General features: G+C 42.4%; 1 protein-coding gene across 7 annotated transcripts in view; it reads left to right on the plus strand.

Moving 5' to 3' along the window:
* PCGF5 (polycomb group ring finger 5) overlaps positions 1–27,929 on the plus strand; it is a 114,559-nt gene that overhangs the window by 39,375 nt on the left and 47,255 nt on the right. The window contains exons 1-2 of one of the 7 annotated variants that reach the window (XM_020876180.2): positions 4,390–4,729; positions 26,134–26,428. In XM_020876180.2, coding sequence (XP_020731839.1) covers positions 26,317–26,428 — 112 coding nt within the window. In that variant the 5' untranslated portion in view covers positions 4,390–4,729; positions 26,134–26,316. Of the gene's footprint in view, positions 1–4,389; positions 4,730–23,624; positions 23,801–26,130; positions 26,429–27,929 lie in introns of those variants that run through there. The other 6 variants (XM_020876184.2, XM_020876185.2, XM_020876181.2 and 3 more) reach the window with 6 other exon arrangements.

A 27,929-nucleotide genomic window follows, 5' to 3' on the forward strand; every position in this document is an offset into this window, starting at 1 on the left:
TCTTTCTCTTGGGGGTGGTTTTGATCACTGCCTCCTGTACAGTGTTACGAACCTCTGTCCATATTTCTTGGCACTCTGTCAGATCTAATCCTTTGAATCTACTTGTCACTTCCACTGTATAATCATAAGGGATTTGATTTAGGTCATACCTGAGTGGTCTAGTGGTTTCCCCTACTTTCTTCAATTTAAGTCTGAATTTTGTAATAAGTAGTTCATTATCTGAGCCACAGTCAGCTCCTGGTATTGTTTTTGCTGACTGTATAGAGCTTCTCCATCTTTGGCTGCAAAGAATATAATCAATCTGATTTCAGTATTGACCATCTGGTGATGTCCATGTGTAGAGTGTTGTTGGAAGAGAATGTTTGCTATGACCAGCACATTCTCTTGGCAAAAGTCTGTTAGCCTTTGCCCTGCTTCATTTTGTACTCCAAGGCCAAACTTCCCTTTTACTCCAGTTATCTCTTGACTTCCTACTTTTGCATTCCAGTGCCCTATGAAGAAAAGGACATCTTGTTTTTTGTTTGTTTTATACACACACACACACACACACACACACACACATATGCTATTGCAGACCTCATTGTTTAAGAGGTCTATACTGGAGACGTCTTTTAAATAGGACTAAAGAACTATTTAAGAATAAGTTGCAGATATGACCCATCACCTCTCAATACTTCAGTTTGTATTCCCTAAAAAGGAGTTACAGTTACCATATTCAGGAAAAATAACATTGATACAGTATCATTAGCTAATATGCAGACCTGTCTCAGTGATGCCCTTTTCCACAGTAATATCCATAAAAGAGCAAAAAGGAAGTCTCAATCCAGGAAAAAGTCTGGGATCACACATTCCATTTAGTTATCAAGCCCCTTTCATCTTTCTCAGTTCTTGTCTTTCATAACACTAACATTTTTGAAAAGTACAGGCCATTTGATTCATAAAATGTCCCTCAATGTGGGCTTATTTTTATTTCTTTATATAAATTAGGGTCAGGTTATACATTTAGGGGGCAGGAATATCACGTAGCTGCTAGTATGTCCTTCTGTATGCACCACCTCAGCAGATACATATGTCAGGTGGTCCTGTTACTGATGATGTTAAATTTGATCACTTGATTAATGTAGTGTCCAATAGAGTTCTCCTCTGTAAAGGTGCCTTTTTCCTCTTGTAATTCATAAGTAGTATGTGGAGGGATACCGCATCAGTGTGTAAATATCTTAGTGCCCCGACAAACATTTACTTCATGGCTTTAGGATTCCTGGATATTCTTGCCTGAATCCACTATAATTTTGGTGGTTGCAAAATGGTAATTTTCTCTTTCATTCTTGAGATAGTTATAAAATGGCCTTCTTTTGGGCTTCCCTGCTGGCTTAATAGTTAAAAAAAAAAAAAAATCTGCCTGCCAATGCAGGAGACAAAGGTTCGATCCCCAGGAAGATTCCATGTGCCGCAGAGTAACAAAGCCTGTGAGCCACACTGTTGAGCCTGTGCCCTAGAGCGCAGGTGCCCAGGAGCCTGTGTTCTGCACCTGGAGAAGCCACCGCAGTGGGAAGCCCACACATTGCAAAGGTGGATCCCTGCTCTCTGCGCTAAAGGAAAGCGCACGCAGCAAAGGCCCAGCACAGCCAAAAAAATACAGAAAATCATATTAAAAAATAAAAAAGAATAAAGTGGCCTTCTTTTTAAAGAAGAACTTCCTCTTACCCATTCATCTGTTTGTTATAAATTTAGACTCATGGCTTCTTTTCTTTAAATTCAGTGTGTTGTAATCCCCACTATCATTCATTCTGATGCTCAGATCGTCCCAGACTTGGCCTAACTCTACTGATCCCTGGCATGTGGGGAGAAGTGCCTAATCTCAGGAGGAAGAAATATTTTTCATCCAGTCACAGTGCTTCTGAAATTTTAATTGTGTCCCGATCACCTGAGGCCCCAGACTCTGCATTCCTCACAAGCTCCCTCATGGCACTGATGCTGATGGCTTCTAGGACTGTAAACTGAAGGAGCAAAAGCGTAGGAATCTGTAGGCAGATCTGGAAGACTTAAAACTGTCTTGCTCTTCCTGTATTTCCATGAAAAATTCCCCTCATTAACATGAAAGAGACTGATCTTCTGAAGAGTATATGAGGTCTGTGAGGCAGGGGGAGAGGAGAGGAGAGTAAGCCCTGTTACTTGATTCCCAGAAGTCAGGATGATAAGGAAAGTGCCGTTCCACCCACTCATCTCATTTGTGCATTTCCCTAGAAATCCCGCCACTTTAGGGTGCTGGCTTCAGCTGATTCTTGGGGCCATGGCAGTAGTGACAGCCTTAGTGGAGGGCGTCCCTGCTGGTGTTCTGTATGGAACAGATGGAACTTAGGTAGGTAGTTTAAACTGTCCTCGTCCAAAAGTAAATGTTCTTTTTTTTTTTTTTCTTTCTTTTTCCCTCTGTTGGAGTTATGAGCTTCTTGTCATTGGTAGATTTTAGTGGCTCTAAGTCAAATAATTTCCTTTTCCCATTAAAAGCTATTTCTTGACAGATGGTTGTCAGCACCTTCGCCATCTGCAGTTTGCGACCACTACATTCATAAAAATTCCAAATGTTTGTGGTGCTTTGTACTGTTTAATCATCCTGTTTACTCTATTTACATTTTTATCAGCAAGTTTTTTTCCTGATGTCATTTCATTTACCCATCTGTCCTCTGGCTTTTATATTTCCCCTTCTTCATTCTATTAAGAACTGTTTTGGGGCGGAGGGGTTGCAAAAAAAAAGAAATGATGGGATCTTCCCTATGGAAGAAGTGAATTTACAAGCATGGGAATCCCTGTATGGTGGTCTTAGAGGAACATAACACATCAAAGGACATGTAGTCTTATCTTCTGAAGGCTTGTGTCCTCCAGCATTCTTGTGGTGAAGTCATATCTCCGCTCACCAACATCATGGTGTTAAAAGGTGGCCCTTTGGGGCTTCCCGGTGGCTCCTTCAGCAGAGAATCTGCCTGTAATGTCGGAGACCTGGGTTTGATCCCTGGAGAAGGGAACGGCTACCCACTCCAGTATTCTTGCCTGGAGAATTCCGTGGACAGAGGAGCCTGGCGGGCTGCAGTCCATGAGGTTGCATAGAGTCAAACATGGCTGAGCGACTAACGCACACACACGCAAGGTTAGACAAAGTGCTGAGGGTGGATCCCTTATGAAAATGAAGTCGCTCAGTCGTGTCCATCTGTTTGCAACCCCATGGACTATAGCCTGCCAGGCTCCTCTGTCCATGGGATTTTCCAGGCAAGAGTACTGGAGTGGGTTGCCATTTCCTTCTCCAGGGGATCTTCCCAATCCAGGGATCAAACCTGGGTCTCCCATGTTGCAGGCAGACTCACCATCTGAGCCAGCAGGGAAGCCTGGATCCCTTATGATTATGCCTTTATAAGAATCATGTGAGCTTGCTGCCTCTGTTCGGCTCTTAGCATATGTGAGATTACAGTGGTGCTGGGCCACCCACCAACTAGATATGGCTGTGTTCTCACCAGCACCCAGGCATGGTGCCACCCTGACCTTGGACTTCCAACCTCCACGGCTGTGAGAAATAAGTTTCTGTCATTTATAAGCTATCCATTTTATACTCTTTTGTTCTAGCAGCCTGAACTTATATGCCTGCTGATGTCAAGTTATACTCACCCTAGTTTAGCCAGGTCCCAGTCAGCCTTGGGGGAGTGAGTGAGTGTGGAATCAGTGTGCACATGCCAGTTCATTTAAGGGCATTCAGAAGATCTCCAAAATGAGTGTTTGTTTTTGTTTGTTGAATCTCTACCCTTTGTACCTTTTGCTGTTTCTTACAAGTAAGGAGACAGATGATGATAGTAGTAGACTTCAGAAAAGCCTGGGCACTTTCTGACCTATGAATGATTTAAGACTTCCTATGTCCCAGGGCTCTCCCTTAGCTTCCTTCCTTATCCCAGAGAGCTGGCCCTCACCTCCCTGCGGAGAGGTGCTTGGTCCTCTTCCCCTTATTGTAGAGTATCTACCTGCTGCTCCAGCAGGTAAGTGCCAGAAAGTGCCCTTTTTCTTACGATTCATCCCGTGGTCACAGCACTGGCTCATGTACTCCTTGAACTGCATAAAGTTCATAGGGATTTCATTCTCCCCCTCTGAGTAATGTATGTATTACCAAAGGGCGTTTAATATAGATACACTATATCTAAAAGCTAATCTGGCAGTCTTCTAGCAAGATACATCAGCAGGTTGTTGTTGTTTAGTCACTAAGTCGTGTCTGACTCTTTTGCTACCCCATGGACTATAGCCCACCAGGCTCCTCTGTCCATAGAATTTTCCAGGCAAGACTACTGGAGTGGGTTGCCATTACCTCCTCCAGGGGATCGAGGGATCGAGCCTGCGTCTCCTGAATTGGCAGGCAGGTTCTTCACTGCTGAGCCACATCAACAAGTAGATACCCTTCAGAGAGTGTTCTTTTTTAGAGGATGCCACCTGAAGATTTCTGCTATCAAGCTGTATGATTGGCTTAGCCCAGTAAGAGATGATTGTCCCACAAAGGTTCCTCGTTGCCATGGAAGCACAGGGCCAGCGGAACCTGCGGTCTGTGCGGCCACGGTGAGGGAGCTCAGGGCCGTGGCTGTGGCTGGGTGCCAGGGCCCTGGGGAAAGCAGAAAGGCTGCCGCGCTGCCTCGTGCTAGACCCCTGGTGCTGATGAGACCACACCTGCTCTCTGCATCTGCTCCCTCCCTTTCTCTCTCCTGTGAGTTGCTCTTGTTAAAAAAAAAAAAAAAAAATCACTGAAAGTCAGAAATGCTTCAGATTCTGACCCAGATCTCTGTGTATCTTTTTGACTTCTCAAAACTGTATTTGAATTCCAATGGTAGTCAGAGAGCAGGTTTTACCTCATTCAAATGTAAAAGAATAAATAGCTCATGCTGACACTGAAACATTCTCAGACAGCCGAGGTACTTCACACAGATCTCTGCCGGACCCTGGCAGCATCAGAGTGCCTACGGAGAGTGTTTAAAGAGCAGGTCCTAGGAAGTGTTTGTTACGTAAATGACCCAGAGCCGAAAAGAATGGCAGCTGAGTGCATTTTACTTTCATTTGCCATCTTATCAGCCTTTTCAGAACATCATTTTGTTTCCAACAAATTGGGATGCCTCATTCTGTTTCCAGTGCTGTGTTTGAACACTGCTCGAGTGTCAGTCCCTGGCTGTTTACACTCACATATGCATAGACTGGTAATATCCAAACACAGACATGCCTGCTTAGTTGGTGTGATCAGCTAGGGAAATAGGTTGTCCAGTTGAGGAATACTCTGGATGTTATGTGCGCCTTTACTTTTACCCCAGAAGTCTTGAGATGATGTCCCAAGTGTTCATGACGGTCGGTGTGCTGCGTTCACTTTACCTTCTGTATTCTGTGAGATTGTCATATGTTCCGCCAGCAGGTATTGAGCATCTGCTCAGCTCACAGACATGTGCTGGGTCCTATGTGTCCCTGCCTCCAGGGTGTTTGTTGCCTGACCTGGTAGACTGGATGAACCCCAAACATCAGCACTCATCCTGAACTCTTAAGTATTCAGGTACACAGATCTCCAGCAGTTCTCAGAACAGAGACACTCAAAAGAGGTGGAAAGGCTGGGAAAAGGAATAGTTTGAGAAGATGTAGAATTGCAGTTGGCCTTCCTGGAGGGTGAGAAGGAGGAAATAGAGCATTCCATGTGGTGGGCAGTGCTATAAATATGCCCGGGTTAGGGGCTGGTTTTCACATTGTGTTTGCGGGACGGTGAGAAGTCCGCTCCAGCTGTGTTGGAGAGTGGAACTAGGGTGATGAAGCTTGTCTGGTTCTGGGCCCCAGATGCACGGTGCTTACATGCAGAGCCGAGCGGTCTGGAAGGTTGTCCAGTAGCACGGGGGCTGGCCTAGAACTGCCCTGCTGGGTTCCACACCTGCGTCCATCCATCATGTGTGTGTGGTCCTGATGGTCATGCAAGCTGTGGGTGCCATGGCTTCACTGTTAAGCGAGGACCAGGAGTTTGTTTATCTCACAGGGTTGCTGTTAAAAAAGAAGAGACTCATGAAGCACTTAGCATCATGCTGAGTACTTGGGAGCACTCATTACATCATTCGTTGTTGAGCAAGGAGATGAGTAGTGGCTTTAGAAAGCTGAGTCGGGTTGAGTGCCACTTGAGGAGGGTTCATGGAGTTGCCTTTTGCCTAGATGGAGTCTGAGATGGGATTTTACAGGTGTTACCCGAATTCTAGCCTTTGCGTTCAAGAAGGCATGTGAATGTATGGAGGATGACGTGTTAAGTGAGGCCATTCTGTTTTCACCCCCATCTCCTTCCACAGATTTTTAAGAAAGATCATGCTTGGCAGTTACTCAGGAATGACTGGGTCAGAGTAAGTGGCAGTGTCCCATAACAGCACAGAACACTCTTATGCTAGTCAGAGGAAATGAATTATTGGACCAGAAGTAACTGGAAGTTTACTCCCCCCCCCACCTTCTTGGTTAATATTTTATACTGTATACCCAGAGGCTGCTGTACTGACAGGGATGAGATAGAGAACTGAATAATCAAAATGGAAAGTAACTATGAATATCCCTCCAAGAATTGTAGTGTCTAACTGCAGCAACTCATGCATGCTACTTCTGTTTGCTTTTATGCTTTGGGTGGGTAAGATCATGGAAGGCAACTCCCTATATAATGTCAGCAATTCTGTTTCATACCTTTTCTTGAAGATTTTCTTTTAACTGTAAAAATTTTAGCTGAAAGTAAGCTGAATTCATTGATATAGTAGGAAGTTTGCTTTTTTTTTTTTTTTTTAACTAAGCTTGATGTGGTCTGTCTTTGTAAAAATATGAAAAAAAAAAGTTACACTTCAGTCCTGTCTTCGTGGTAGACACTGTATGAAGAAACCTACAGCATGAACATTACACTTCATGAAGAAACAGCATCTTCAGAGTAGAACACTACAAAACACTCACATTCTTGTTTAGCACAATATTTTACCTCCTAAGTGTTGCTTGTCTGTTTTTTGATTCTAAATATTATAGATATTAGCATATGTGGTAGAGAGTGTTCTTATGTGCAATTCAAAGGGTTTACAAATGCAGTAGTTGTGGTATAGTGCTCCAGATATAATGCAAGACATTAACTGACACCACCAGTTGCAAATCAGTCTTGATGATATTTGTGTGTTATAAAACATGAGATAATCAGTTAAAAGTGAGTATGACTCTAATGTTTGGAGAAATACATCTCCTTAGTTCTTAGCCCATGCAGTCCTTAAAATATACCATGCATATGTGTGAGTGCATATATCTTTGTGATTTGTGCTTAGTCGCTCAGTCATGTCCAACTCTTTGCAACCCTATGGACTATAGCCCGCCAGGCTCCTCTGTCCATGGGATTATCCAGGCAAGAATACTGGAGTGGGTTGCCATGCCCTCCTCCACGGGATCTTCCCAACCCAGGGATCCAACCCAGGTCTCCCACATTGCAGGTGAATTCTTTACTGGCTGAGCCACCAGGGGAGTCCACATATATGTATACATGTATGTTAATGTATATATGTATCAAGTAACCCCTGTAACTGTGTGGTTATATGTAGTACAAATTAGTTCTGTGCCAGATATTATAAGTATTAATCTATGTCAGATTCCTTTGACTGATCAAAAAGAATATCTCAAGTTAATAAGTACAATATAATTCAGTTTTAAAATAACCATTTTGGCTTATACACTTGGGAAATTACATTAATAATAATATGAATGGGGATTCACTACCCTTCCCTTAGCTTTCTCTCAGCTCCATTCATATACCACATGTTTCTCCACACGTGTTAGCCTTTTGGTGAGTCCATTCATCTGTTTGTCTATCTTGGCTGTCTGCAAATCAGTACTACTAGAAACACAGTATCCAGTTCAACTGGATTCTCAGTGCTGGGTTCTTTGTTTTAAAAATCCTTGTGTCTGTGCCTGAACAAATTCTCTCTCATTTCCTGTAGCCATCATCTTAAATGTGATCAGTGTCCTTAACTTCTTTAACCCAGTGGTAGCTGAGTTGTAGTCCCCTCTGGTAGAAACATCCCTGGAGAGAATTTCCCCTCCCCTGAAATGTGCCATTCAGGTGCCACTGCTCCAGTCTCTGCATCTGTCGTCACATGACCATCTTCTCTCTGAGCATCTGTGTCTTCACATGATGTTCTCCCTGACTGTCTGTCTCCTTTTCTTATAAGGACACACTAGTCCTATTAAATTAAGAGCCCCACTAACCTTATTGTACTTGGTGATACCTTCAAAGACCTTTTCTGACTGGAAAATGTCAGTTTTCACTCCAATCCCAAAGAAAGGCAATGCCAAAGAATGTTCAAACTACCACACAATTGCACTCATCTCACACACTAGCAAAGTAATGCTCAAATTTCTCCAGGCGAGGCTTCAATAGTACATGAACCGTGAACTTCCAGATGCTCAAGCTGGATTAGAAAAGGCAGTGGAACCAGAGATCATGTTGCCAACATCCGTTGGATCATAGAAAAAGCAAGAGAGTTCCAGAAAAATATCTACTTCTGCTTTATTGACTATGCCAGAGCCTTTGACTGTGTGGATCACAACAAACTGGAAAATTCTTTAAGAGATGGGAATACCAGACCACCTGACCTGCCTCCTGAGAAATTTGTATACAGGTCAGGAAGCAACAGTTAGAACTGGACATGGAGCAACAGACTGGTTCCAAACTGGGAAAGGAGTATGTCAAGGTTGTATATTCTCAATTTGCTAATTTAACATATTCAGAATGCATCATGCAAAATGCCAGGTTGGATGAAGCACAAGCTGGAATCAAGATTCCTGGGAGAAATATCAACAACCTTACATACGCAGATAATGCTGCCCTTGTGGCAGAAAGCAAAGAACTAAAGAGCCTCTTGATGAAAATGAATGAGGAGAATGAAAACATTGGCTTAAAACTCAACATACAGAAGACTAAGACCATAGCATACGGTCCAATCACTTCATGGCAAATAGATGGGGAAATAAAAAACAGTGACAGACTTTATTTTCTTATGCTCCACAATCACTGCAGATGGTGACTGCAGCCTTGAAATTAAAAGACACTTGCTCCTTGGAAGAAAAGTTATGACGAACCTAGAAAACATATTAAAAAGCAGAGACATTACTTTGCTGACAGTTTCCTCTAGTCAAAGCTATGGTTTTTCCAGTAGTCATGTATGGATGTGAGAGTTGAACTATAAAGAAAGCTGAGTACCGAAGAATTGATGCTTTTGAACTGTGGTGTTGGAGGAGACTCTTGAGAGTCCTTTGGAATGCAAGGAGATGCAGCCAGTCCATCCTAAAGGAGATCAACCCTGAATATTCATTGGAAGAACTGATGCTGAAGCTGAGACTCCAGTACTTTGGCCACCTGATGGGAAGAACTGACTCACTTGAAGAGACCCTGATGCTGGGAAAGATTGAAGGCAGGAGGAGAAGGGGACGACAGAGGATGAGATGGTTGGATGGCATCACCAACTCAATGGACATGAGTTTGAGTAAACTCCAGGGAGTTGGTGATGGACATGGAAGCCTGGTATGCTGCCGTCCATGGGGTCACAAAGAGTTGGACATGACTGAGTGATTGAACTGAACTGAGTCGTATTAAATTAAGAGCCCCATTACTCTAGTACGACCTCATTGTACTTGGTGATACCTTCAAAGACCTTTTCTCCAAATAAGTCACATTCACAGAAAAATATAAAAGTTGAGAGTTTTATATTTTTATTTTTTATGTGTATCTTTTGGGGGCATACAATTCAACCCTTAACAGGCATTTGGAAGAAATCTGTGCAGATATATAACATGTAATATTTAACCCTTAATGTGAAATATTTAAATAATGAAGTAAATGAGTAAAGTATAAAAGTGAGAAATATTCACATTGTTGTTGAGTATGGATATTATAAATATCAACTTTTAAAAATTAAATTTTATTTATCCAGTTTTGTTAATGATTAGTGTTTATTGTTGGATACTTCTCAAGTGACCTAACTTATATAAAGACTTCATACAAGTATTCATGCCTGTGCTAATAAATTCAGTTTCTAATTACAGAAATTCTCTCTTTTGCCAGTAGAAGTGAGTACTTCACTTAAAACTTCAGACTTCACTGGTAAAGAGGGTTAAAGAGCAAATTATTCAGAAACTCCACTGTAAAGGAAATGGTGATCTACTAATTTATAATCATCATGTTCCAATTAACTTCTTTGTCAGTATTTGTGGTGAGTACTATCCTCTGAAATTTTAAGAAGTGAAACACCATTGTAAGTTGTTCAAATCAAGAACAATTCTTGACAAAATTTAGCTTTTAAAAGCGTAAACAAATACATGTAATTACGTCTCTTCCTTGGACTTTTTGCAGTGTTCTTAATTTGGTACATTAAAATGCCAGCATTCACACGCTCTAATGTCAAAACTTCCCCTTTTGTAATTCTACCTTGTAGGTAGTGAATGGTGCTCAATCATGATGACTTATGTGAAAAGTACTTTGCAACTCTTTCCCCCATTCACAGATCCTTCTTGATTTACGTGCAACACTCGTCCAAAAAGCTGCAGGGAGCTGAGTGTCATCAGTACTCAGGCTGTGTAAATTTCTCTGTTTAGCATCTGTAGAAATGGAAGCATCTCTCCTCTCCTTAGGTTGTGAGGCCAGATCTAGTTCCCATAGACACAGTATCCTGATTTCAAATGTGCTCTTTCTCGTTGCAGTTGTTGTCCTTCAAAGGTCTGTGGAGATGGGAAGGTGAATACCCACCATCCTGTCATTCAGGGCTTCTTCTGAGACCAGGGTCCAGGCTACTGAGGCTGGAGATGACATGTACACACACTCCAGCATGGCTTCCCCAGGTCAGGCCAGCTTGAAGCACTGCCCATCAGTATACAAGCAGGAAGCTTACCCCTCGAAGCCCTGTGTTTTCTCTTAGATCAGCACCCTAGACTCCCACGTAGAATGGGGAAATCCTTTCCCTTTAAATGCTACCATGACTATTTGGTGCTTTGAAGTCAGAGGACTTTGAAGTGAGGGACTAAGTCCTGCTCTTTGGCAAACAGGAGAGAATGTTTTTGTTTAATGTCTTCTTCTCTTTGTTGGTAAACTTTCTCCATCATGACTAAGGAGAAACAGCAGATTATGCAAATCTTTACAAAGAAGAATAAAAGGTTGTTTGTAACTCCTGGCTGTTTGATGATGATGATAGTGATGAGGATGACTCCCTTCTGGCAGTTTAGCCACTGTATCCTACTCATTCCTGGAAAACAGAAAGCTGAAAGTTTGATTTAAGATGTTGCACTAAAACCAGTTTGGTTTGAGACTGTCATCAAAAGCTTATTGAAACTGTAGAAGTTTTCAACCTTGGGATATAGGGAACTTTTTAATTGCTATTATCTATGTGTGGAGCCTTGCGGACTACAGTCCATAGCGTTGCAAAAGAGTTGGACACAACGTAGTGACTAAACAACAACAGCAAAATGCATGTGCACAGAGATATTCTTTGGGTCAGGAACTGGCAAACTGTAGCCCAAGGGCTACATCTGGCTAACTGCCTGTTTCTTAAATAAAGTTTTATTGGAAGATAGCTACATCCATTTGTTTACATACTGTCTTTGGCATCCTTTGCCCTGTATGGGCAGAGTTATGTGGTTGTGACAGAAATCACATGGTCCACAAGGCCTAAAATGTTCCCTCCTCACCCATTACAGATGCAGTTCACTCTAGGTAATGCTCCCAAATTGTACAACCATTACTGAAGATCTTCAAGGCCCATTAGAGATGATGTATCCCAAGTCTAAAGTGGTTTTATAGATGGGTCATGAAGTGAGCCATTGATTATGGCTCATGAAGTGAGTTGCCAAGGGTCTTACTGTTTGCCGGTGACTTCTTTTTCCTTTTTTAAAAAAGGGAGATTTTTCTTCCCAGAACTTTTAAAACATTGTGATAAAATAAGCATAATGCAAATTTTACCAGTCAGTCTTTTTAAAGTATACAGTTCCGTGGCATTAAGAACATTCATATTATTGTACTGCCATTACCACCGTCCATCTCTGAAGCTTTTTCCATCTTTGGAATCCCAAACTGAAATTCTGTACCCATTAAATAACCTTTTGTTCCCATTGCTGCCCATCCCCCCAGCCCCAAGCCTTAGGCAACCCCTATTCTACTTTCTGTCTCTTTGCATTTGGCTACTTCTCTTCTTGAACCATCAAGAACAACTTATCACAGCCTCTGAGGCTGTTAAAGGGTTTATCACTGTGAAGTCCTTTGTGACTAGCTTATCCGTAACTTTTTAACTGGAAGAACTATGCTTTACAGAAACTGGAAAATCCTAGCCTTTTTCCTGACTGATTCACTACCGCTTGTCTTAGACCAAGGTAACCTGGTCAACTTAATATCCGAGAGTATACCCAGGTCACTCTGTTGAAGTTTTACATAAAACTCTATACTGCTGTGTACATCCTGTTTCTCGATATCATCTTGATGAATAAGTTAAGCCATGATTTCCATATTTTACACATTTACCACTTAGAGAGTAATCTTACTTTGAAATTCTTGCAGGAGGAGGAAGGGCACTGGGCAGGCAAGTTAGGTGACTAACTGTTACCCCCATGTGCATTCTAAAAGCAAATAAATCATGTGAAGGCATTTGTTTGAAGTATTTGTCATCAGGCCTTAAATTATGTCCCATGGTTCATTGTTTCATCCAGATAGGAAATTCTTAAAGTTAATTCAGTGTTTGTTAGCTTACTGTGTGCATTACTTATATCATCTCATTAATCCTCATAAAAACTCCTCAGAGATACATACTTCAATTATATTCATTTGAGTGGTGAGGAAACTGAGTCCAAAAACAGTTCTTTGCCCTAAAACATAGAGCTAGTATGAGATTGTGCCAGAATGTCAGCACAGGCAGTTGGTTGCGAAGTCAGAATTCATTTATCTGTTTGTATATTCCTTCATCCTTTCCCTCCATTCAACATGTTCAACAAATATTTAATGAGAGTCTGTTATGTTTTAGACTTTTTTTTTGGCCGCACAGCATGGCATGTGAGATCTTAACTCTGCCCAGGGATTGAACCATGCCCCTGGCAGTGGAAGCAAAGAATCTTAACCAACCTGGTCTAAGCACTGAACTGCCAGGGAAGTCCCATATTATGTTTTAGACTTGATTCAAGGGATACAGCAGTAATGATAAAGTCCTGGCCCTCATGGGGTTATGCTCTGTTAACTGTTTTCTATGCAGCCATCTTGTCTTCTCATTCATCATCTGATCAAAGATGCTTTGATACTGGTGCCTTTTTCAGCTTCTCATTTAGAAGGTATCAAAGGAAGGTTTGATAACTGGCAGGAGTTTTTCCGGTCATCTGGGAGAACTCAACAGACAAACTAAGGACCCATTGAGGACAAATAGTGTCTCTCTCTTGTTGAACTATCAAGAACAACTTATCACAGCCTCTGAGACTGTTATAGGTTTATCACCCTGAAGGTCATGAGTTAAGAATGCCTATCTAATATTATAGCTAACCCACTCTCCGTTCACCCCACTTTAATTTAGGCCAGTTTTCTTTTAGCATTTCCACAAACCTGTCCAAAAATTAATCAGTATCTTAGCCATTAAGTCTTTGAATAGTCGAATACAGTATGAAGACTAATTTTCCTTTTGTTTTCAAAGGGGTTTTTTTGTATTTGATCCAAGATGGAATTGTGAAGTTCAAGCAAGAAGATTATCTTTGGTTTTTTGACATCCTCTTTCAGAGGAATTCCTTGGTGGCTCAGACGGTAAAGCGTCTGCCCGCAATGCAGGAGACCCAGGTTTGATCCCTGGGTCGGGAAGATCCCCTGGAGAAGGAAATGGCAACCTACTCCAGTACTCTTGCCTAGAAAATTCCATGGATGGAGGAGCCTGGTGGGCTACAGTCCATGGGGTTACAAAGAGTCAGACACGACTGAGCGACTTCACTTTTCTTTCAGATCTACTTTCCTACTTCTGCTGCTTCCCCGGCCTCCCAGCCAGCAGGGTGTTACAGTTTTATAGTTCAGTTCAGTTCAGTTGCTCAGTCGTGTCCGACTGTTTGCAACCCCATGGACTGCAGCACGCCAGGCTTCCCTGTCCATCACCATCTCACAGAGCTTGCTCAAACTCATGTCCATTGAGTCAGTGATGCCATCCAACCATCTCCTCCTCTGTCGGCCCCTTCTACCTTCAGTCTTTCCCAGCATCAGGGTCTTTTTCAGTGAATCAGTTCTTCACACCAGGTGGCCAAAGGATTCGAGCTTCAGCTTCAGCATCAGTCATTCCAATGAATATTCAGGATTGATTTCCTTTTGGATTGAATGGTTTGATCTCCTTGCAGTCCAAGGGACTCTCAAGAGTCTTCAGCACCACAGTCACCCTGCTAAAGTGTTCGCTCTTAACCAGAGATTCATGCCCTTCCTGTGTTCTCCCTGCCTGCAGACTGAGAGTGCTAATCCTCATTAACTGAGAACAGATAGCTGGAGATGGTTCATAAGGGCTTAATTATGACCCTGGCCTGGAATATTTGCCCTTTAATGGAAAACATTTTTTTGCTACGCCTTCATTCCAGAGGAGTGAATAAAGATTTAACGTACCTGTTCTACAGTGTTGAACTAACCCAAATTGCCAAGCATTTTTGTGGAACTAGTTTTCTTTGTACTACTTTGAATTGCTCAGTGAAATATTTAAGTTTCCCAATCTTGTTTTGAAAAATTGAGTGTGTTGAGTATTGAATTCAGAGGAGGGAGTGCTTTCTGACCACTGCATGCCTTAGTTTAGTCTGTGTGCTGGTTCTATTGCCCCGCCAGGAGTGTCTCATTCATTCTACAAACATTCTTGGGTACACTTGCTATCAGGACCTTTGTTGGGTGGGACAGAATTACTAGATACTGTTCATTTGCTGGTGGTCCACACAGTTCCTACTTAAACTTTATATTTTTGTAGTCCTTTACAGTTTACAATTTATAAAAAATTTTCTCACTTATTTAATCTTATATATGCTCACTATAACAACGCACAGGTATAAAGAAAATCTTCCCTATACGCCAGTGGTTAAGATAATATTAGTCCCAATTTTCACAGGAAGCAAGTAAAGCCAAGGGAAGTTAAGAGATTTGCCCTTACCAAAAAAACAGGCTCTCTGGGTGCAGTATCCTTTCTTCTAAACCACAGCTACCTATAAAGTTAGGACTTTTTTAATTCACGTGCCTACTTTTCTCTGGTGTGAATGTTCTGTCACTAAGTTTATATATTGCATTTGCCCCAGTTGAATTTCATATCCTTTTTTTTTTTCCTGATAGAATATTTTTCCCCTAATTTTTCCATAATAACTCCTAACTTTAGAATTACCTACATTCAGATTTGATGACATATTCTAAGTTTCTGTATTTAGGTCCTTTGTCCATTTATGATCTTTGGAGATTTAATCTGAGCTTTCAAAGTAACAGTTGTGATTCTATACTGATGTTTTAAAATATGGTAGCCCTGATGATTGGAGTAAATCCAGTTTTCACATACAATCTGCACCTATTCTAGGTCCATCCTCTGTTCCTCCAGTTGAAGTAGAACTTGCCCCAGCCAACTGTTGACATCACAGTAAAGAAAATGCAGCCAGTTTTATCTGCCTCTCAAGGGAAAAAAAGCAAATTTGGTTGGTTTGTCTCTTTAGCATGGTGTATCTAAAGCACTTTAAAATATTTATTTAGCTAGTTGCACAGTCTTTAGCAGACTGATCTTATCTCTATTCCTAATGCTATTTATCTGTACTCACTTTTAGTATTTTGACTTAATTCTGTTTTTGTCTCTGGCTTTCTCATTTATTTTTAATATCCATACTTTTTGGTATTTTGCCTTACTATCACTATCTTTGTAACTGGCAGAATCTTAAGCATGTAGGGCTAGTTTTTGACCACCCATAGTATTTCCTCTTTCAACTGGAGATTTTGTCATTTGACTCTCTTTAACACTTCATTAATAAATCAGGTGTATTACTCTATAATTGTTTCTTGTGCATAAGTCTCTCTCTCTATTCCTTGGTTTGACTTTAATTAGTAGTTCTGGAGGGCGGGGATTAACATATCCTTTGTAAGGATCCCTTCAAGAAGAAATCCCCCTCCCCACAAATACACAGTTTTTTAGTCAATATTTATTTGAATGATTACTGTTTGTCATCCACTGTGCTAGGGATGCACAATCAAGTGACAGATCCACTGGGCTTGCACTAGCAGGAGGTTCAGACAAGTTAACCCGGTAATACAATTCAGTGTAGTGTGGGGCTTGAGAGAATAAGAATGAGTTGTGTTTTCTCTCTCTCTGTGGCTCAACTGCTAAAGAATCCACCTGCAATGTGGGAGACCTGCACACACACACACACACACACACACACACACACACACACACACACACATGAGTCGGGCAGATTTAGCAAAGGTGGGGAGGGGACTGAGATGGCGTTGGGACAGGATTCTTATTTGAAAGAATAAAGCTCATCCTTCAGTCAGTTCAGTTCAGTCGCTCAGTCGTGTCCGACTCTTTGTGACCCCATGAATCACAGCACACCAGGCCTCCCTGTCCATCACAAACTCTCGTAGTTTACTCAAACTCATGCCCATCTAGTCAGTGATTCTATCCAGCCATCTCATCCTCTGTCATCCCCTTCTCCTCCTGCCCCCAGTCTCTCCCAGCATCAGGGTCTTTTCCAACGAGTCAACTCTTCGAATGAGGTGGCCAAAGTACTGGAGTTTCATCTTCAGCATCAGTCCTTCCAGTGAACACTCAGGACTGATCTCCTTTAGGATGGACTGGTTGGCTCTCCTTGCAGTGCATGAGTCTTCTCCAACACCACAGTTCAAAAGCATCAATTTTTTGGTGCTCAGCTTTCTTCACCATCCAACTCTCACATCCATACACAACCACTGGAAAACCATAGCCTTGACCAGACGGACCTCTGTTGGCAAAGTAAGGTCTCTGCTTTTTAATATGCTATCTAGGTTGGTCATAACTTTCCTTCCAAGGAGTAAGCGTCTTTTAATTTCATGACTGCAGTCACCATCTGCAGTGATTTTGGAGCCCCCCCCCAAAAAAGTCTTGACACTGTTTCCACTGTCTCCCCATCTATTTCCCATGAGGTGATGGGACCAGACGCCATGATCTTAGTTTTCTGAATGTTAAGCTTTAAGCCAACTTTTTCACTGTCTTTCACTTTCATCAAGAGGCTTTTTAGTTCCTCTTCACTTGCTGCCATAAGGGTGGTGTCATCTGCATATCTGAGGTTATTGATATTTCTCCCGGCAATCTTGATTCCAGCTTGTGCTTCCTCCAGACCAGCGTTTCTCATGATGTACTCTGTATAGAAGTTTAATAAGCAGGGTGACAATATACAGCCTTGACATACTCCTTTTCCTATTTGGAACTAGTCTGTTGTTCCTTGCCCAGTTCTAACTGTTGCTTCCTGATCTGCATACAGGTTTCTCAAGAGGCAGGTCAGGTGGTCTGGTATTCCCATCTCCTTCAGAATTTTCCACAGTTTATTGTGAGCCACACAGTTGAAGGCTTTGGCCTAGTCAATAAAGCAGAAATAGATGTTTTTCTGGAACTCTTTTGCTTTTTCGATGATGCAGCGGATGTTGGCAATTTGATCTCTGGTTCCTCTGCCTTTTCTAAAACCAGCTTGAACATCTGGAAGTTCTCGGTTCACGTATTCCTGAAGGCTGGCTTGGAGAATTTTGAGCATTACCTTACTAGCGTGTGAGATGAGTGCAATTGTGCGGTAGTTTGAGCATTCTTTGGGATTGCCTTTCTTAGGGACTGGAAAGAAAACTGACCTTTTCCAGTCCTGTGGCCACTGCTGAGTTTTCCAAATTTGCTGGCATATTGAGTGCAGCACTTTCACAGCATCATCTTTCAGGATTTGAAATAGCTAGCTCAACTGGAATTCCATCACCTCCACTAGCTTTGTTTGTAGTGATGCTTTCTAAGGCCCACTTGACTTCACACTCCAGGATGTCTGGCTCTAGGTGAGTGATCACACCGTTGTGATTATCTGGATCATGAAGATCTTTTTTTGTACAGTTCTTCTGTATATTCTTGCTACCTCTTCTTAATATCTTCTGCTTCTGTTAGGTCCATACCATTTATGTCCTTTTTTTTCCCCCCATTTATTTTTGTTAGTTGGAGGCTAATTACTTTACAATATTGTAGTGGTTTTTGTCATACATTTATGTCCTTTATTGAGCCCATTTTTGCATGAAATATTCCCTTGGTATCTCTAATTTTCTTGAAGAGATCTCTAGTCTTTCCCATTCTGTTGTTTTCCTCTATTTCTTTGCATTGATCGCTGAGGAAGGCTTTCTTATCTCTCCTGGCTATTCTTTGGAACTTTGCATTCAAATGGGAATAGCTTTCCTTTTCTCCTTTGCTTTTTGCTTCCCTTCTTTTCACAGCTATTTGTAAGGCCTCCTCAGACAGCCATTTTGCCTTTTTGCATTTCTTTTCCATGGGGATGGTCTTGATCCCTGTCTCCTGTACAATGTCACGAACCTCTGTCCATAGTTCATCAGGCTCTCTGTCTATCAGATCTAGTCCCTTGAATCTACTTGTCACTTCCACTGTATAATCATAAGGGATTTGATTTAGGTCATACCTGAATGGTCTAGTGGTTATCTGTACTTTCTTCAGTTTAAGTCTGAGTTTGGCAATAAGGAGTTCATGATCTGAGCCACAGTCAGCTCCCGGTCTTGTTTTTGCTGATTGTATAGAGCTTCTCCATCTTTGGCTGCAAAGAATATAATCAATCTGATTTCAGTGTTGACCATCTGGTGACGTCCATGTGTAGAGTCTTCTCTTGTGTTGTTGGAAGAGGGTGTTTGCCATAACCAGTGTGTTCTCTTGGCAAAACTCTACTAGCCTTTGCCCTGCTTCATTCCGTACTCCAAGGCCAAATTTGCCTGTTATTCCAGGTGTTTCTTGACTTCCTACTTTTGCATTTCAGTCACCCATAACGAAAAGGACATCTTTCTTGGGTGTTAGTTCTAAAAGGTCTTGTAGGTCTTCATAGAACCGTTCAACTTCAGCTTCTTCAGCATTACTGGTTGGGGCATAGACTTGGATTACTGTGATATTGAATGGTTTGCCTTGGAAACGAACAGAGATCATTCTGTCGTTTTTGAGATTGTATCCAAGTACTGCATTTCGGACTCTTTTGTTGACTATGATGGCTACTCCATTTCTTCTAAGGGATTCTTGCCCACAGTAGTAGATATAATGGTCATCTGAGTTAAATTCACCCATTCCAGTCCATTTTAGTTTGCTGATTCCTAGAATGTTGACATTCACTCTTGCCATCTCCTGTTTGACAACTTCCAATTTGCCTTGATTCATGGACCTAACATTCCAGGTTCCTATGCAATATTGCTCTTTACAGCATCGAACCTTGCTTCTATCACCAGTCCCATCCACAACTGGGTATTGTTTTTGCTTTGGCTCCATCCCTTCATTCTTTCTGGAGTTATTTCTCCACTGATCTCCAGTAGCATATTGGGCACCTACAGACCTGGGGAGTTCCTCTTTCAGTATCCTATCATTTTGCCTTCTCATACTGTTCATGGGGTTCTCAAGGCAAGAATACTGAAGTGGTTTGCCATTCCCTTCTCCAGTGGACCACATTCTGTGGTCTAGAGGGTAAAAAGTTTATTGTGGCTGCAGCATGGAGTTCAGTGTAGAGGCTGTAGAAGTAACAGGGTTATGGGATGGGCTTATTAGGTGTTTGGGTTTTATCTTAGGAACAAGGGATTTTTTTAAAATCAGGGAGCAGCATGATCAAATTTTCAGTTGGAAAGGGTCCTCTGCTGTGCTGCGGAGAATGGTTTGGCAGAAAAGAGCTGTAGGAAGACCACTTAAGAGTTCATTGAAGTAATGATGGGTAGACATTATGGTGATCTGAACCAGGGTAGGTTAAGTGGAAGGATTCAAGAGACGTTTAGCAGAGAGAGTCCTTGAGAGTTATTGATTACAAGGGAGGAGTACATTAAAAGAAAAAGATAGATGGTGAAGGATAATGAGAAGTCCTTCAGTTCTGTGTTCCCTCCCATTCCTCCATCATTGATTTTAGGCAGTCATAGATTTTGAGGTGTAACATCCATGGCCATAAAATAAATACATTTAGGCCCAACAGGACACTTTAAATTTTAATATTTTCTAAAATCTCTGTGGGATGACATAGATTACAGAGGGTAGTTTTATGTCAGAGATATCCTATGTTCAAAGTTTAAATAGCATACTTAGGTATATAAAATAATTTACAATAATGGAAAAGTCATCTTATTTAATATTTCAGGGAAATAAAGATGTAACCTTATTTTTAAAATGTTATATGCTGTTAAACATCTGTTCACTGATGATATATTTATTAGGCAAGAAAGGAATGGGAACTTTTCAGTACAGAATTGCCCATCCATGGCCCAGCCTTAACTGAAATAAAAGTCTATACTTAAAAATATAAAGCAATGAAACCGTTTCTTAGGTATACAGATAGCTCAGGTAATTCCAAGGGTTGTCAGGAACCAAGTTGTTATTTGTAGTTTCCTGGAAGAATCTAGATCAGTGATCAAGTGAAACAAGTTATCGCTGTGTGATTTTGCTGCTTTGATGGGAAATCACCAGTGACCAGTTCACTCCTAAGTACACTGTATTCGTTATTTCCCTTCCTCCTCTCATTTATAAAGTTTCTTTATTTCTTTTTTAAAAAGTTAACCTTTTTTTTTAACCTTAACCCCTCTTAAATTCTTAGGTTTAAGAAGTTCTCTTAGGATGTGTAAATAATATGTGCCTTCATTTTGATCTTGACCAAAATCAGCTCTGTGATGATGAATTTGCCACTTCTCAGGGTCTTGGCTTCTGCATCTGTAAAGTGAGAAAGCTCAAGTAGATCAGTGATAAGGGGACCTCAGCTATGATTCTTTTATCTGCCTTTTCTCTTTCTTGGTCCTGTATATTTAGTTGTTTCCAGGCCTTTGTCTACTTGAACGTCCCTCTGGTTTTTGATATTTGTTATCAGAGCCTTACTGAGGCTTCTACGGTTTGTTGCAGTCCCCACAGTCAGAACCAAAGGACTAAGAGATGAGTTACTGGAAAGCAGTCCAAGGGGAGGGGAAGCAACACAGCAGCTAGAAGTCTGTGTTTAAATCCTTAGAACTTATACATGAGTCAGGACACTTGCCCCTTCTCAACATTTCCTCTCGCCATTTCTTTTGTTATTTTTTTTTTTTGACCCAACAAATGTTTGAGTTTTTGTTTTTGCTTTGTGTGTGTGTGTGCATTCTTTTTTTTTTCCTTTGAATGGGCAAGGTGGGGTGGTAGCTGAAGAGGGGAAAGGAGAAACCACTGAACACTTCACTACAAACCACACTGCCTCAAGACACAAAGCACAACTTTTCTTACAAAGCTGTCATTCTCTTCCTGCTTCCAAGACCACCATTTGCAGCTTTATTATGAAAGCCCTACCTCCACGTCTGTCTCCAGGTCCTGCTCTATAGCATATTTGTGACCCCTGTCTCCACTGCTAGTGTAAACCCTAATATCCAGCCACACATGCATTTCCTCAGGGAATACCAGTTAACCCCACTTAGTGTGGATAGCATCACCGACTCAATGGATATGAATTTGACAAATTCTGGGAGAGAGTGGAGGACATGGGAACCTGGTGTGCTGCCCATGGGGTTGCAAAGAGTTGGACACGACTTAGTGACTCAGCAACAACACACTGTTGATCACCAATCACACTTACACTCCCAGGACTTCATTAAGTGTTATTCCTTAAAAGTACATTTAAAATAGCTTCAGATGCAAATTAGGAAGATAGCAAGTCATAGTGTATATGTTGTAGTATTCAATATATACAAGAGTATCTTCTATTTCTACTTTAAAAATGCAATAAAAATAGGATGACTTTTCACATATCCATATGTTTAATTAGTTTTCAGGATGAACTATCTGCAGAATAGTCCTACAGCTGTAAAGTCATTTTACAGGACGTATTTTCGTTGCTCATTGTGATTGCCAGGACTTACTGAAGTTGATCCCAGCTTGGAAATTGGCATGTATACTTTTCCAAAGTGGTTCTTCTGAGGACTATGAAAATGTGGTCACTGAAAACTCTTTCAGAAAATCTGTTGCTCTTGCTATGTTATTAAAAAGGTAATTTTTAAAGGTTACCTTCTCGCTACCTTAGTTTAATTATAAATTGGATATTTTGTAAAAGCTGTCTTGTCACTTGGTGTATTTTTTACTTGAAATGTATCTTTGAACATTTGTATGCTGCTAGACGAGAGGTCATTGGGTTTATTGGTTTGTCACTAGAGCCATCTCCACTCTGGTAGGTAGTAAGTAAGGTGACTCGATTGGAGGTAAAGGAAATACTCTGCATTAGTTCCCTGCCCCCACTACTGTCAACTCCTTAGCCATCACTGCTTTCACTTCTAGATGATGTATGTTATGGCAGTACCTTTTCCTCTTTCTAACATGCAAGATTGGAAGTTGCCTTTGACAGATACCTTTGGGATGTTCTTTTGAACTTTTGTTTTACTGGTGGAGACAACACTGATTGGCCTGCTATTTTAGGATTACTGGATTGCAGTTTTCTAAGCAACGAAGAACCAAGTCTAATTTAGGTTTAGCAGAATACTGGTTTTAGTAGAAATTTATAAGTTTGTGGAATGCAAAATATTAGGATTGAATGACTTTGAGAAATCCTTTAGAGTATACTTTTGAATCAGTTTTTTTTTTTTTTTTTTTTTGCAATGAATGGCCTCTTGTAGTTCTCAAGTCCACTAGAAAGAGAACGGGGTCTTTTTGTTTGGAAACTTGCAAACAAAACTGTTTACCTTTCCAGTTACATCCCCACCCCTAGGGTTTTCCCGGTTGCTTACAGTTGTCAGTGATCCTGATCTACACCCACCCCGCCCCAGATACCAAGTTCCTTGCGTGCTAAGTCGTTTCAGCCGTGTACCACTCTTTGCGACCCCATGGACTGTAGCCCACCAGACTCCTCTAAATACTGAAATGGGTCGCCCTGCCCTCCTTCAGGGGATCTTCCCTGACCCAGGGATCGAATCCACATCTCTCCTGTCTCCTGCATTGGCAGGCGGGTTCTTCACCACTAGCGCCACCTGAGAAGTCCACCAAGTTCCTTAGTGGTTCTTAAATAAGGTGCAAATCAATAGGTCTTGGTCCCCACCGTGTCCTGCATGGGGCTGGTTTGGGAAAGACTGAGTAGACAGTTTCTCGCAGGGTGACTCATTCTCAGCACTGACCATTGCTTGTAAACCCGCCAGGGAAAATATGCCAGACATTGTTATGATGAAAACAACTGGGAGGGGCTGTTGGTGAGGAGAACAGATAGAATTTGCTCAAAGCTACCGGGAACCTGGGCGGGCGGGGCGGCCGCGGCACCTGCAAGGAGCGCGGGCCTGCGGGCGTGGCCTGCGGGGGCGGGGTGGGGGCGGGGCCGGCCGGCGGCGCCGGCGGTTGGAAAGGGGTGGAGTTGCCCTTGGAGGCGGCACCGGCCCTGGGCCCGGAGGCCCGCCGCGCCCTATCGGGCCTGAGCCGAGTGGCCCCGCGGAGCCGGCGCGCTCCCGCCTGCAGGGGGAGGGCGGACGGGGCGCGGGGACCGGCCAGGCCGCGGCGGGCGCTGTTTCTCTTTCACTTTACTTCCCTCTGAGGCCGGCGCGCTGGAGGCAAGGAGCGGAGGCGGCGGCCGTGGGGTAGGTACCCGGCGGGCTGGAGAGCGGTTGAAGGGCCGGAACTCCGCCGCCCCCGCACTGCACGCCCAAGTTTCCGCAGAGAGCTGGAGCGGCACCCCCCAGGCACCTGCCGCGGCCGACCCCTCCTGGAGCCAGGGGAGCCCCTCGGGGGCGGGGGTGGGGGTGGGGGTGGCCAGCCCGAGTCTGGGAGCTTCGAGGTCGCGCGGTGCGCTCGGTGGGCGGAGAGGGCGGCGAGCGCCAGACCCGGAGAGAGGCGGCGCGTCCTCGGCGCAGCCCCGGCCCGGCCCCAGCGGCGCGTCCGCCGAGCCCGGGCCCGCGCACCTGCCAGGCAGGCGGGGCGACTCATGCTTGGACCGCCCAGGGCAGTGGCTACCGGGTTCTGCCGAGGACGCGGAAAAGTTCCCTCCTGCCCCTGCCGGGTTCCTGCCCGCGCTGGCTTCCTTTAACTGCCGTGGTGACAGGGTTCTATGGCTTACGATCCTAAAAGCCTCCCTCGGTCGGGACTGTGCATGTCTTCTTTCAGGGGACTTTCTCAGACTTTGGAGTTTCGTGGCAAACCTGTGAGAAAGGCAAGGCGGTGTGTAGAGGAGGAAGCCAAGACCCAGGCACTGTTCTTTAGTGACTTAGTGAAGATCATTGAGCAGATACGATGATTACTTGCAGAACCTATTCTGTGCACATACTCAGTGGTACAGGGTCTGTCGATGGAAGGATGGAGCTATGTCTTTTACCTCTTCCGTTGCTTTATACAGAAAAAGAGACACAGATGTACAGAACAGACTTTTGGACTCTGTGGGAGAAGGCGAGGGTGGGATGTTTAGAGAGAACAGCATGGAAACGTGTACTATCAAGGGTGAAACAGATCACCAGCCCAGGTTGGTTGCATGAGACAATTGCTCAGGGCTGGTGCACTGGGAAGACCCAGAGAGATCAGGTGGAGAGGGAGGCGGAAGGGGGATTGGGATGGGGAAATACATGTAAATCCACGGCTGATTCATGTCAATGTATGGCAAAAACCACTACAATATTGTCAAATAATTAGCTTCCAACTAATAAAAATGAAAAAAAAAAAAACTTTTTAAAGTAACCATGCGGAAGAGCCATGCTAGACATTTCTGGAGGGAAAAAAGTTTTTAAAGATTTTAATGACGTTCAGTTTTTATATTGTGCTAGCTATATGTATATTGTCTCATTTCATCGTCCCTGCTGGAGGAGGCTGGCATTCTTTATTTCTTTACTTATGTATTTGACTGCACCAGGTCTTAGCTGCATCATGCATGATCTTCAGTTGCAGAATGTGAACTTTTACTTGTGGCTTGTGGGATCTTATTCTGGGACCAAGGATCGAAACCTGGGCCCCCCCTGCATTGGTAGTGCAGAGGCTTAGCCACTGGACAATTAGGGAAGTCCCATAGGAGGCTGGCATTCTTCTTTTCATTTTACAGTTTAAAAAACCCTAAGGCTTAGGTAAGTAATATTGCCCAGGTTGCACATTTGCTAAATATGACTGGTATCTATTTAAGGTTTTGCAGTCTAGTAGAGGAGATTAAGAATGAAGGTAACTGTAAACCACAGAAGAGTCAGACCTGACTTAGCAACTAAACAGCAGCAGCAGAGGAGCAGAAGGACTCGTCGGGTGGGGGCATAGACCCTGCAGAATGGACCAGGAAGAGAGGCATCCTTTCCGTTTGCCTGACTGTTGAACAGTGTGTTAAGATCAGCCTGTGGAGGGTCTTTTATGACAAGCTGAGAAATTTAAACTTTTCTCTGTTGCAAAGAGGAGACCCTGACATTCTGTGATAAGGGGCTCCAAATGTAATAGAATAAAACTTGGTAGAATCTAAGTTGGACTGCAGGTGGAGAGATAATATTTGAGTAGCATGGCTGCGGGTAGAATGGAAAAGGGCATCCATTTGATTTGATTATGGCATGATGTGGAGTACAGAATGGAAATAGGGAGCATTTTGATAGGGAGGATAATGACTTCAATTTTGAATCTTCAGCTTGTGTTGGCAGAAACTCCTAATAGAGCAGTCAAGCAGACAGTTAAAATGCATTACTGGAGAGGTAAAGATATCAAAACCTGAGTTAATAGCCTCAGGTGTCATTTGTTTAGAGGTGATGGGGAGGCCTCAGTATCAGATGAATTCGTCATTATTCTGATTTAATCATAGCAGGTTTACAAATTAATATTATAGTGAGGGAAATGTTCTGTTCACCTCTTCACCCAATTTGGAACATTGTAGTGCTTGCTGCTAATATACTGGTATTAATTCAGTATGAAGAATTTGACACCTCTTTCTCTCATCTTTTTAAAATTATTGTGGAAGAAGATATGGGAAAGCCGAACCACCAAAAGGAGTGATGACCAGCGATCTCATGAGAAGTCTGGATGTTAGTTCTCATGCCTCGGGACACCCAGTTGGGAACTCCACACCAGCTCCTGGGATCAGACTTTCATCCACTTAATACCCTTTTTTGCCTGAACTACTAGAGCCAGTCCTAGCTAACCACGAATGGCTACCCAAAGGAAACATTTGGTGAAAGATTTCAATCCTTACATCACCTGCTATATCTGTAAAGGGTATCTCATCAAGCCAACTACAGTGACAGAATGCCTTCATACCTGTAAGTGTTCTTTTTTTGTTATCTACCTATCGGACATTTTCGATTACATTTGTTCTTTTAAAACCACCACATTTTGGGTTTTTTTGTTTTCTCTAGATTTTTTCTTTTAAAACAGAATTAACTAAGAATTAACTTTGAATTCATTTTCATAATTGAACTTCTCATAGGGATACCAGTGGTATGAATTTTTTCTTGTTTCTTTTTTAAAATTGTAATAGTTGAATTTTCTGATTTTAAAATGTCCTGAAAATCATAAGAAATTACTGGTTATAGTTTTTTTTTTTTAAATGAACTATCTTAGGTTTTTTTTCTTTTTTTAAATTTTACTGAAGTAATATGTTCTGAGTTTTTTTTTAGGATATGCATACTCTAATTCATTGTGGGTTTCTTTTAATCACTTTATTGAGGTATGGTTGACATAAAAAAGTTGTGAAGTAAAGGTCACTCAGTCATGTCCGACTCTTTGCGATCACATGAACTGTACATTCCATGGAATTCTCCAGGCCAGAATGCTGGAGTGGGTAGCCTTTCCCTTCTCCAGGGTATCTTCTCAACCCAGGGATCGAACCCAGGTCTCCTGCATTGCAGTTGGATTCTTTACCAGCTGAGCCACAATGGAAGCCCAAGAATACTGGAGGGGGTAGCCTATCCCTTCTCCAGCAGATCTTCCTGACCCAGGAATTGGATCAGGGTCTCCTGCATTGTAGGTGGGTTCTTTACCAACTGAGCTATCAGGGAAGCCCAGGAAGACCACCAGGAAAATCTAAAAAAAAAAGCTGTACATATTTAATGTGTATAACTTTGATGGGGTTTGACTTAAGTTTGCACCCATGAAACCATTACCGAATCACTGCCACAAAACTTATCCATTACTTACAGAAGTTTTCTCTCACCTTCTTATTTATTATTACTATTATTGTGATAAGAACACAACATAAAATCTGCACTCCTAGCACATTTGTAAGTGTACAACATAGTATTGTTAACTGCAGGCATGACCCTGTCCAGAAGCTCTCTAGGACTTACTCATCTTACGTGACTTAAACTTCGTACCCTTTGACTAATAATCAATAGCCTCAGTACTACCTGGGAACTTGTTAGAAATGCAGATTATCAGGCCTCACCCTGGAATCACCAAAACAAAGTTATCTGTGTTTAACAAACCTCCAGGTAATTTTGAACCATGCACAAGTTTGAGACCCGCTGTTCTAATATGATCATATCTTTGGAACTCTTACCAAGTTTTTCACCAGTCCTGTCAGTAGAAGAGGCATTTTAATAGCCATGTAGGTCTGGGTTTCACCTGCTTCTTGTGTTTTTGCTAATACAAGTTTATTTCCCTATTTCAATGAAAGTAATTCCAGTAAGTTCTGGTTCTAGTAATTCCAGTAAGTTCTTTGGTGCCTGTATGTACACTGAAGTAGATACTTTATGTGCATGATTTCATTGTTCACCTTACAGTAACCTTGAAGCAGTTTGCAGGGGACATGGAGAGAGAGAG

This window comes from Odocoileus virginianus, chromosome 7, assembly GCF_023699985.2.
Source record: "Odocoileus virginianus isolate 20LAN1187 ecotype Illinois chromosome 7, Ovbor_1.2, whole genome shotgun sequence".
Lineage (NCBI taxonomy): Eukaryota > Metazoa > Chordata > Mammalia > Artiodactyla > Cervidae > Odocoileus > Odocoileus virginianus.